At 38.2% G+C, this 12,302-nt stretch overlaps 2 protein-coding genes and 1 pseudogene across 3 annotated transcripts in view; 1 reads left to right on the top strand and 2 right to left on the bottom strand.

Annotated features, from left to right (window-relative positions):
• Window positions 1-4,736, bottom strand: part of LOC107662702 (CD97 antigen-like) — a 12,992-nt pseudogene extending 8,256 nt beyond the window's left edge.
• Window positions 4,737-6,874: 2,138 nt separating this feature from the next.
• Window positions 6,875-11,546, bottom strand: LOC107662715 (zinc finger protein 664-like). 2 transcript variants are annotated; one of them, XM_016452792.1, is made up of 4 exons: window positions 11,486-11,546; window positions 11,022-11,174; window positions 10,598-10,889; window positions 6,875-8,430 (listed from the first exon to the last, which is right to left on the bottom strand). In XM_016452792.1, the coding sequence occupies exons 2-4, from the start codon at window positions 11,172-11,174 to the stop codon at window positions 7,421-7,423; spliced, it is 1,455 nt and encodes a 484-aa protein (XP_016308278.1). In that variant the 5' UTR covers window positions 11,486-11,546; the 3' UTR covers window positions 6,875-7,420. The 2 variants fall into 2 exon arrangements, with proteins under 2 accessions (XP_016308278.1, XP_016308277.1); XM_016452791.1 differs by having other exon boundaries at window positions 11,474-11,532.
• Window positions 11,547-11,893: 347 nt separating this feature from the next.
• Window positions 11,894-12,302, top strand: part of LOC107662730 (gastrula zinc finger protein XlCGF49.1-like) — a 9,446-nt gene continuing 9,037 nt past the window's right edge. The window contains exon 1 of the mRNA XM_016452811.1: window positions 11,894-11,904. The gene's annotated coding sequence lies outside the window, so the exon portion shown is untranslated. The remainder of the gene's footprint in view (window positions 11,905-12,302) is intronic.

Here is a 12,302-nt window from a genome sequence, read left to right as displayed (position 1 = left end):
CACGAATCCTGTCCATGGACTTCCGTTCGATCGCCACCAGAGGTCACCCTTCCATTACATTGACTCTCGCACTACACAAACTGTTGCATGTCATCCCGGACTACATATCCCATCATCCATTGCACCGATTGCACACAGCTGTAACCAGTCACACACTCACTATATTAACCCCACTCAGATCCCTTTCAAACTGCCGAGTATTGTTTAGCATTTATCACTGTGATAGCTGATAGCTACTTTACGGAGCCTGCTCTAGTTTGCATAGCCTAGTCATCGTCTTGCCTTGCCTGTTTTCCTGGTTCCTGATTCTTGCCACGTATCTTGGATTAACCCTTTGCTTGCTGTTTTCGGACTGTGTTTGCTCCTCGCCTGGACTTTTGCTCTCCTCTGGATTACGTTTGCTGTCGTCTGACTCAAGCCCGTTTAGGATTGCTCTTCTGTCTTGCCTGTGCCATACCTGTTTGCTGTTGTTCGACCCTGCCTGTGTTTTTGTTTATTAATAAAAGTTTGCACATGGATCCGCACGCCTCTCGTCTCATCAGCCCCGTTACACACGCATTCTGTTTATCATTATTTACAGGCCTCCAAAATACTCTCCAGCCTTGATTGAAGAGTTCACAGAAATGTTATCAATGATTTCCTCAGAGTTTGACTGTTTTGCTATTGCAGGGGATTTTAATAGTCACATAGATAATTCAGAAATAAAACTTCAAAAGAAATTATAACTGTTTTAAATACCTTTTATGTAAAGCACTTTGAATTACCATTGTGTACGAAATGTGCTATATAAATAAACTTGCCTTGCCTTGCTGGTTTTTGGAACCATTTGTAAACCAGCTAGAATCCAGCTTAAACTGGATTTTCAAACAGGGTATTCACATTTAAATTGTAGCTTTTTATTTGTAATTGTGTAACCATTGACAGAAACAGTCTCCACTGAGATCCTGTCAGTATCTTCACCTCCTCGTGTGTAAAGACAAACATCACCGGCTCTGACAGATGCTTGGTTTCTGCATTACTGACGATGCAACCTCAGCGACTGTGATTCACATCATGAAGATTTAATAAAAATGCCTTATTTTCATTATCTCCATTCAGTACCAGAGTGTGACTGTGTCTAAACTGAAATGTGTGTGGTTCCTCACAGGTGTTGTGCGTCTCCATCGTGGTCACAGGCTCTTTCAGCTGAGGTCCGATCAGACGCATGCTGTTCTCCACCGCGTCCAGAAACTGATTCAGCGTCTCGCCATCAGCGATTTTTCCTTCAGACAGCAGCTCGTCAGAGGAACTGCACACGTTCTGTGGAATAAATCAGAGATGTTCATTCAGCCACTGTGCGAGTGCATGATCACAAACTACTGTGTGAATATATATCATGCAGTAAGTGTTTGACCCGCAGCAGCTCCTCTCCAGTGACATGTTCTCCATGTGGATCATTCAGAGACTCACAGCTGTTCTTCAACAGTGACATCAAATGCTTCAACTAGAAGACGACACACAGCAATCAATGCATTTGAGTCTGACCGTGCATCTGTCTAACAATAATAATCATAAGCAGAATACGCTTTCTACCTTCTCTGGCATGTGGTTGGGTCCAAACTGATCGCAGTACATTTCTGTGCACAACAACAGGAAAGATAAAATAATAAACCAATAGCTGACAGTGAAAACACACTGATTAACTCCTATAAGTTTCTCAGCAGCTGCTGCATAATAAATAGACCAATATAAAAAATGCATCAGTGCAATGCTAGAAATCTCACCGATGCATTTTGACTGGTTGTTGCCATAGTTACTGTAACCCTGGTGACATTTGCAGCTGTATCCATCTGGATGATTGTATCAGTCGCCGTTAGTGCCGCAAACATCTGGATCATCTCTACACTCATCGATGTCTGTGAGAGAGAGAAGATGGGAGAACAAATTGTATTTAATTGTTTTAAATTATATAAAGCTATATTTATATATTTAAGCTTATACATAAAGACAACATGATGTGCAAATACTGTCTCTCTTATAATGAAATGTTTTTTGCAATGCTTTGTAAATTAAAGATTGTGCTAATGATTAACTAGCCTATAAATGTACATGTAAGTATGATGAACTCCTCAATCCCACAATCCTCTCTCGCACCTTTACACGATCCTGTTAAGCTCATTTTGAATCCTTCATTACAGGAGCAGTGGTAACTTCCCTCTGTATTCACACACTGAGCGTGATCGCCACACACAATCGGGAAAACAGCACACTCATCCTCATCTGAAAGAGAGACAGACGGATGAGTGCAGTCAGGAAGGATGCATTTAAACTGTGTAATGACTGGAATTAATGGATACGGACCATTAAAAACTACATAAACTTTTACTATTCAATCAAACCGCAAAGTCATAATTACCAACACATTTCCTTTTAACAAATTTATATCCATTGGCACATCCACTGCATGATGGTAGAAAGAGACCTGGGAAGAGAACGGGGTAATATACATATTTTTAACAATTCATCTACATAATGCTCAACATCATTGAATGTGCATGCAATTTGCAGCCAGATTGCATTATAATAATAAGATGAATGTTATAAATTGGACCAATATTTTGAAAAACTTACATCTATGCTTTTGCTTTAATATCCCTGCACTTTTGATCTGCACCAGTGTTGCCAGCTTAGCAATTGTGTTGCTAGATTTAGCAACTTTTTCTTCAAAAAGCACCTTTTTTTCAATTTTATTTGGCAACTTTTAAAAAGTGACTTAAATGATAAAAATGCACACATTTTCTAAATCACACAAAGAGAGGAAACCAAAGATGCCTAGCAGTACACATCACGTGAATTAAGTTTTTAGTTGCGAATGTTCAATAATAATTGTTCATTTATGACACACCTTGTTAGTAGCTTGTATCTGTAATTGCTAATCCCTTAAAACATGAACCATATAGTAAAAGTGTAGTAACCATAGGTTTTTTTTTGGCATATTGATTACCATTTGTATAACCACAGTTTTCTGCGAGGACATTATCCGTTAAGTTGCAACCCTGTAACCCGAAAACACAAAATACAAACCTGTGAAAAATCAATACATTAAATTCCTTCATATTAACACAGTGCATTGTGCCCTATTTTTATGGACTTATCTTCTACCAATACACTGCATAAAACTATAATTGTTCAGAATGTGTCCTTTTAGTAGTTAATAAGAAAATTCTTCAATGTTGTATTTAAAAATACATATATTATTGATATTATATTTTAATGTCATTATATCGTTTATATTATTTTTACAACAAATCTAAATGAACATTTAAAATCATATTTTTTGCTCAGATTTGAGTAATCTGATGACGCAGTTTTGCGATGTGATTACATATTGACGTCATCGCGCAATGACATCACAATGTCATTTAGCAACTTTTAGCAACAAACCGACATTAGCGCCTTTATCAGCCGCTGAAAATTAGTTGGCAACACTGATCCGCGCGCGCTCTACACTCCTACACAGAAATTCGCGCGTTCTCACAATTTAAAACTTAACGGTCGTTTCTGTTAACCGCCTCACTTATTCATATTCGTTTCTATTTCTTTAATGAATACTTCCTTTTAGATGTGAGGTTAAACATACTTTAATCGATTTTGCTCGTCTGGTTGAAGGGAATAACGTATTAAAGACAGAGAAGCGGAGATCCCCACCAAACTGGTAAGATATCGCTAATTTTAGCCTCCGAGTATACATTTACATACAATGTAGTTTAGTTAAGAGGTATTTCTTCTTCTGCTCAAGGAAACAACAATTCTGTACACCGATTTCATTATTGCGTAGTGCATGTGTGCCACTTTGACAAAACTATTTAGTTCTCTCTTGTAGCTATATGAGGGCAGACAACAAAATTGTTGAACCTCGAGCCTTAATGGCTGTAATCATAAACAGTTATATTTGCATAAACTGTCATGCATCTGAATTGCGTTTTGCTGAAAAACTTTTAAAGGAAGATATTTAAAGTAAAAAAACAAACAAAAACACTGTTTAAAAACAAGTCAAACTCTGTCGACGGCTTTTGTGACGGGTCAGAATTATGTTCTGAAATAATAGATGCAGCATGTCATAGATGCTAACGATAGAGCAAACTTATTTATTCCTCTATAGACAGATGACTTTTTGTAAGGGACATGTTTGCACTCGCCTCCACCCTCATGTAAAACAGTCCTTAGAAAGAACAGAACTGAAGGTGGGAAGAAGTGACTACGACACGAAGATCTGGAAAGCATAGAGGAAATCAGGAAAAACAAAATGTGTAGGTTTGTCTGGAGTCGGACCTGCACGATCGTGAATGTGCTGAATTCGTGTGGGTGGTTCACTTATTACGAAAAACTCACGCACAGTATTTTACAATCATTTCCTCGTTAGTCGTTAGATTTTTTTCATTCTTACTATCCTGTTTTTATTGTAGTAAGCATGTTTTTTTGGCGTATTGATTACCATTTTGTACCACAGTTTTACTACAAATACCATGGTTAAACTATGGTTAGTGTAGCAAAACCATGGTGAATTTGTGGTTTAACTAACCATGTTTTTTTTTTTTTTGTGGTAAACTATGGTTAATTTTCGTAATGGTCTCTGTATACGTTCCCCGAAGTCTGACTACTAATCCAAATTTATAGACACAAATATATTCACCACACACATGAACAAAGTAAAACAAAATCTACTCACCCAAAAGTAGTGCCCATTTCAGGTCCATGTTACGTAACCGTAAATAACTATTATGTTTTTTATGTATTTTTTATGCTGTTTCAAGGTTCGTGATATATAACATTTCCAAAGAAAATCAGTCTTCAGCTTACTGTTACTTCACGACTGAAAGTCTTCAGCTCTTTCAGTAGTACCTCTAGATCTTGTCATGTGTTCCGCCTAAAAGTTCCAAGGATGACCATAAAGGTTCTTTAGAATTCCTAAAAACTAGAAAAACATTCCGATACGTTCCGTTGCATTCCTCCTCATGCAATGTAAAACTGAAATTCCCACACCGAAATCTTTATGGGAGAAGAGCCAACGTAGTGAAACGTGTGAACCCTCCCCTCTACAAGAGCGCTGGAGCCCGCCTCCGCGTCAGTGATTGGCTGGCGGAAATCGAGCTCGGGATGTAATTGGTGGGAGTCGCTGTCTGTCCGAAATTCTCGTCTTCTATTGGAGGGCTCTGAGTAGTTTATAATAAGGATGTTGACTACAGAACTGCGGACAAAAGGAACCACGGCGAAGACTGGTGACTTTAAAGGGATAGTTCACCCTAAAATGAAAATTTGATCCCCCAATATCTTTTTAGGGTGAACTATCCCTTTAATTAAAATTTGATGTTTATCTGATTACCCCCAGGGCATCCAAGATGTAGGTGATTTTGTTTCTTCAGTAGAACACAAATTATGATTTTTAAGTCCAACCATTGCAGTCTGTCAGTCATATAATGCATGCAGTGAAGGCGCTACACCGGGGCTAGGGGGGCTATAGCCCCGTCAGAATTTTGAATAACCCCAGTTTAGCCCTCATTTATATCTATTTTGATGAATTTGCCTATTCGTTGGCAAAATATAAATTAAAACTACACTTCTGTTGAATATGGTGTGTACCATAGCTGCTTTTATTTAAAAAAAAAAAACGACAAGTAACTCTGACGTCATCAATATCATTTATTTTCTTAGCCCCCACCTTAGCACCGGTAGAGAAAAAATTCTGGCGCCGTGCCTGAATGCATGGCAATGGTAACAAAATCTATGAGTCTTTTAGTTTTAAGTCGGTTTGAACAATCCGGATAAGCGCAAGTAAGTACCATTTTGATTAGCCGTCGTACCTACAGTGACTGGGCACTGCACTTCTGGCGCTTGCGTAAACTACGCCAGAGCGCGTACACACCTCACGCACCGGATGCCGTGCGCGCGCTCAAGGAAGTTGGACATAAACTGTCAAACGCCAGTGTTTTGTTCAGTGTGCGCACTCGCTGACTGAATTCTGCTCTGGCGAATTTTCTCATCATAAACAACAAAGTGCAGATGTGCGTACGAATGTAAGTAAGATATTCATTTCATAGTGTAAACCGCTTCAGTGATTTTGATGGGAGTTTATGAGAGTGCTTGAACTCTGACTAGACTGAAGTCAGTGATATTGTTTTTGATAATGTAAATGTTCTTTGCTCTCTTTCTGTACCATAAAAGTGTTATAATTTGTAACTTACAATGTTTTTATTAAATTCACATTAAATACAAAGTCAGTCGTATTAAAAATATTGTATGGCATGCTGGAGAAAATGCGGAAATGTATCGGCTGACCATTTTCACATCTTCTGGGACTGTAATATCATTCGTACTTACTGGCAGGATTTGAATAGAGAGATAAATGCAATAATGGGATTGAATCTTGAGTGTGACTTTAGAACAATGTACCTGGGACTATTACTCTTCAAAAATAACAAAGAAGGATATATACCTCTTTAATATATTATTAGCAACCAGTAAGAAGGCCATTACAAGGAAATGGCTTAAGGAAGATCCCCCATCTGTATGTGAATGGCAAGAAATTGTACATGATGTCTACAGTATGGAAGTGCTGACCCTTTCCTTAAGACAACAATCTACCAAAATCTCATCATACTGGGGGAGGTGGTTGAGAAGAAAAGAAAAGATTTAGTAGATATACACTAGACAACATTTGAAGTGGATCAAAACCTTTCACCAAATTTGTCTTAAAACCTAAAACAAAATGTGTTCTTGTCTTAGGACAACTATGATGAACTTTTTTGATCCACTTCAAATGTTGACTACTGTATGTATATATATATACACACACACACAATTATGTGGTTCTAAATAAAATACCTATATGCGTTTAATTCTGGTCATAAAAATAATAATAGTTATAAATAATAATAATCATTATTAGTACCTTGGTTCTAGGGCTTGAGTGTGCTGACCAAAACAGAATATCCAAGTATCCACATTATTGCATGCAATTTATTACATTTACCAATGATTTCGATTTTTTCCCCCACAATTTCTTTCTTAGTGCATATCAAGAAGGTCTAATACACTTGCAGAAAGTTATGCATTATGTCCCATTCATCTCAATGGCAGTTGCTCGGCTAGCGTATGTTCCCCCAGCAAACATCTGATATATCATAAAATTATTTGAGATTTAAAAGCTGCTTGGGGGAAAAAAAGTTAAAAAAAATATATATACAACAACTTTTAAATAGGTGCTTTTTGCCTGTAGAATTGTGTTGTTACAGCATCATTGTCCTACTCTGTTAAACACGACTACAATCACAGCATTCAACAATCAATTTCTACTCCCAATTCACATGAAAGCTCAATGTGACTGCCATTATAAACTCTATACTGTTTCAGGATAAGCTTCCAGATTGACTGATGAAAGTCACTACAATGATTCTGGAGCAGTTTCTTCTTTAGCGTGTTTGTTCTGATGGGTCTGAAAACCCCCCAAATAAGCGAATCTCTTGCCGCAGATGGAGCAGCGGTAAGGTTTCTCTCCTGTATGAACTCGCTCGTGGATCTTCAGGACGTCTGATCGAGCAAACGTCTTGTCACACTGTGAGCATTTGAATGGTCTTTCTCCGGTATGAATCCTCTGGTGCTTCAGTAGGTTAGTGTGTTGACGGAAACTCTTCCTGCAAACGCTACATTGGTACGGTTTTTCTCCCGTGTGAATTCTCTGATGGACTTTGAAATGAGTCGGATCGGAAAAGCTCTTCCCGCAGTGAAAGCACAGGTACGGTCTCTCTCCGGTGTGAATCCTTTCGTGACAATTCAGATGAGAAATATGACGGAAGCGTTTGTCACAGTGTGTGCACTGGTGCAGTTTCTCAGAGTGGAGTTTTTGGTGTGACATTAGACAAATGGGCTGCTTAAAGGTTTTCCCACATTCGCTGCACTGGTACGGCCTCTCGCTGGCGTGCGAACGCATGTGTGTCTTGAAATGGGACCCATCTCTGAATCTTCTCTCGCAGTGAGGGCACTTGTACGGCTTCTCCCCTGTGTGGATTCGCTTATGAACAATAAGAGATTGTTTGGCGCTGAAATACTTGTCGCACTCGCTGCAGTGGAAAGGCTTTTCGCCAGTGTGCGTCTTCATGTGAATTTTCAAATTACCAGAAGAGAAGGCAACCTTCCCGCACTGTTCGCAGCGAAACTCCTTCTTCACCCTGTGCTCTTTTGAATGAAGTCTTCTTTCTTTTAAGGTAGGAAAGCTGATGTCGCATATCTTGCAGCTGAAGTCTTTCTGTTCTGTGTGTTTGCTCTCGTGTCTTGCTAAATTTCCCCGTTTGCTGAATGTTTTCCCACAGGTGACGCAGGAGAAACTCTTGGCCGTCGGCTGCTCTTTTGATGTCGTGGCCGTTTCTTCATCAGAAGATGATCTGGTGTTTTCATCTGAGAGGAACGGAGGAATATTTATATTTACTTGCATTTCCCCAAGTTATCTGTGTATATAGTTATTACAATATCTGTGTATATTGGTCCAACATGATCACTCCCAAACATCTCACTAATCCTCACCATGTCATGGAGTCTACAAACCAAAAACCCTGTGGACCTGCCACCTTAAGCTGTTAACTCTCACTGGCCCACCGGTGGGCTTACTTGTCATTACATGTTTTAAACAGTAATATCTTAGTCTGAACCTAAAGTAATCTTGACAAACTATATATCGGTTTGAAAGCTTAAAGACTCTAGTTTTCATATTTGGCGACTAATTTTTGAAATATTTTACAGATAATTGATGAAAAAATTCTTCAGCAATATTCAACAAATATGCAATATTTATATGATAATCCAATACAGATTTTTATCTGAACATATAAAAAACGAGTGTGTATTCTGTGAATACAGCTTACTGGCACAGTGGTTAACCAGACAAATTAAAAATGGCACTTAATGCCCAAAAGGTTGCAGATCCATGTTCTAGACTTTTGTTGCAGTGTTAATTTTTGGGAAACCTTGCCAGGTAAGTTCAATTCAATTTTATTTGTATAGTGCTTTTCACAATACATATTGTTTTAAAAGCAATTTCACATAAAGTGTATGTTTTCAATGGTATAATCAGGAAGTAATTATTATTTGTCAGAGATGAGTGTGTCAGTGTAATATCCATATGGCAGTAGTATAAAGCTCTAAGATAATACAGGTTATTTGGCTAGTTAGCGTCTTTCATCAAGTCAAAGGGTACCTAATATTCATTTTTTACAAGATTTAATATGTCTCATGTGTCTTCAGAATGTGTCTGTAAAGTTTCAGCTCAAAATAGCTCACAGGTCATTTATTATACTGAGCTACACAAACTGCATAAATAATGTTATGCGATTATGTTTTAAATATAAAATTTAGAATTTAGAAATATGAAATAATAGAAAAATAGAATGATACTTTTAAAAATGAGACTAAAATTGCCAGTAGTCATTCATTCAATCGATTCGTTCAAAACGGCTGATTCATTCAGGAAGGACGTTTTTATGAATGGGTCAGTGAATCACTGATTCAAAAACGCGTTCAGAAGCATTCATTCAGAAACGAAACACTGCGGTGTGCAGAGTCACACAACATGGCTTTGTTTAGAAGCATTTTCGCTTACTTGTCATTACGTGTTTTAAACAGTAATATCTTAGTCTGAACCTAAAGTAATCTTGACAAACTATATATCGGTTTGAAAGCTTAAAGACTCTAGTTTTCATATTTGGCGACTAATTTTTGAAATATTTTACGGAGCAACTGTAATTTATTAATTTGCAAGAAGAGTACTCATCAGAGTCGGAGAGCGAGTAATGACCTTTACTTTGAAATAGTGATGCACGTATGAAATCGTGAAAAATCAGTAAAAACCTCCATTCGTTTTCGTGCCAAGTGTTCAAAAGATAACATCCATTCTGTTTTGGGAGAAAAAAGGTCTAAAAGTGTTTTGACTATAAAGAATAACAACTGATTCTCCATTTTTGATGCAGTGTGAACTGTAACATAGGTCTAAGGTTCACGTCGTATGTCTTTTATGTGTTTTTTAGAGGTTGAATTGAAATCAAATACTGCCCTTAACATGTTTCAGATCACTCAAACCGTATATGGAAATGGAGATGCCCTTATATGGTTACTAATGGGGTTTAATGGTCACCTAGTGGAAAAGCTTGGTACTGCGCCCAAACAAAACCTCACTGAAAGCTCATTTTTTGAGATATCAACCTCAAATTTGGAACACAACTTGTTCGGATATTTGGTTTTAATTTTCTAGCAGTTTTAGAGTAAAACATGCTGTAAAATATGTATTTTATATCAAATATTTATATTTTCATAAACTTCCATAACTTTTTTTGTAATAAAAATTCTATAACTTTTTTCACTTCTACAATAATCTGCCAAGTGTCTTCTTTAAAAAGAGACCGACCTTAAGTCTGCTTTTGTTGGAATTTAAGTTGGAAATGTCATTTTCAGGTCTATGCTCAAAAAAGTGGAACCGACGGGTTAAGCTTGAGAAACTTTAAATGACTTGTAAACATGTAAAACCATTTGTTGATGCACCAGTTAGGATAATATATTAAAGGAAGTAGCATACCCGAAGGAATAAAGTCATCATCATTATCATTGTCACTTTGTACTTTCTCCACAGTGGATTCTTCTCTCGTCTCCTTTATATTCCTGCAGTCCAGCAGTTTGACGGAGCACGTCTTCATCGGCGTCTGCAGCTCTCCAGCGTTACAGTCAGACCCCAGCGACTCTGAGGAGGTGACGGACCCATGACTGTCACACACGCTCTCCTGAGCGTCAGTATAACAGAGCAAACTAAGACTGAGCTCTGAGTCCTGTGTGTTTCTGGATCTCTGATCTCTGATGCTCCAGGCTGAATCCTGAGAGCGAAGAACACAAGATGCATTAGCTGAACCTGACATTGTGCTCATGAGTTGACTCGGTGAACTTGATTAGAAGATAAAAGCCAATGTTTCACTGGATTGAAGTGAAGGATGAAGAGCTGTTCAAACCTCTCCTCTTTCTCTCAGCTTTGCCTCCAGTGACGCCACCTCTTTCTTCAGCCGACAGATTTCTGAGATGAAATCCTCAATATCCAGCATGGACAGATCAGTTCCTACTGATTTACAGCAGAGCACATCCACCTGCGCTTTCATGATCAGCATCTGAACACACACAGCATGATTACTACAAGAAGCACTTATAATGACATTCATTTAAACCCAGAATGACTGTTAATGATTATGAAAGTGAGAACTGATCTATTAATATGAATTTGATCTCCGAGAACATTCAGAAATGTAAATGTTCAGAAATGTAAATGTAAATACACTCATTTAGCGTTCGGCATGTAGATACAACGAAAAACAAAACAACTAGACAACATCAATAATCCCATAAAGGGATAAAACTATAAATCGAACATAAACGTAAATATAAATATGGTAAACGGTGTAAAACATACTAAACCCCACACCGGTTGAGGGTTCAAACTGTAAACTCTTGTTTCGGTCGCTCTATGGTTTGTTTACTCGCGCTGAAGAGCCTCGAGCGCCTCCGTCTGTGCTGGAGCGGAAGCGCATCGACAGACAGCTGATTAAGAAATAAGACCACACATAATTTAATGTAAATACCTAAATACATATGCGCTTGCTCCTAGTTTGACTAGTGAGAATTCGGAGAAATGAACTCTTAACCACCCAGACTTTGGCCGCTTGTTATTTTCTCACTTCTTCGCTCGTGCTGTAGGAGGCGCTGTGACGATCTGTGGTCCACCGGTAAAACCACTGAAGAAGAAGACTGGAGCACTCAGACGGTAAGTGTTAAAGTGTATATAATCTGTTTTATTCATTTAATGCGTTTTAGCAGTTTGTGCATGCTGTTTTTCTACCTTCAGTGACTTAGCATAAAGCTTTCCCTCGCCTTTTCTCATCGCTTATGGAAATCATTAATGGTTTTACTACTGTAACCATAATTTAGTCAGAAGTCAGAAATAGCTTTAGTGCTAAGTATGTTTACACGCAAATAATCTGTCAGGAGCTTCCAGTGCAGAAGAAAGTACAGACATACATAGGAATTACACAGTAGAGATTTCATGTAACGCTGTTGAAAAAAAAGCATATGCTGGTTAGGTATGTTTTGAAGCTGGGATGCTGGTTTAAGCTGGTCATGTGCTGGTCCTAAACTGGTCCGACCAGCTTAAGACCAGCACATAACCAGCAAAGGACCAGTTTAAACCAGTAAAGGACCAGCTTAAACCAGCAAAGGACCAGCATAAACCAGCAAAGGACCAG

Source organism: Sinocyclocheilus anshuiensis, unplaced genomic scaffold (genome assembly GCF_001515605.1).
Source record: "Sinocyclocheilus anshuiensis isolate Anshui unplaced genomic scaffold, SAMN03320099.WGS_v1.1 scaffold687, whole genome shotgun sequence".
In the NCBI taxonomy this organism is placed as follows: Eukaryota; Metazoa; Chordata; class Actinopteri; order Cypriniformes; family Cyprinidae; genus Sinocyclocheilus; species Sinocyclocheilus anshuiensis.
The sequence above is the reverse complement of the archived record's forward strand: the minus strand, read 5'-3'. Positions and strand labels throughout refer to the sequence as shown.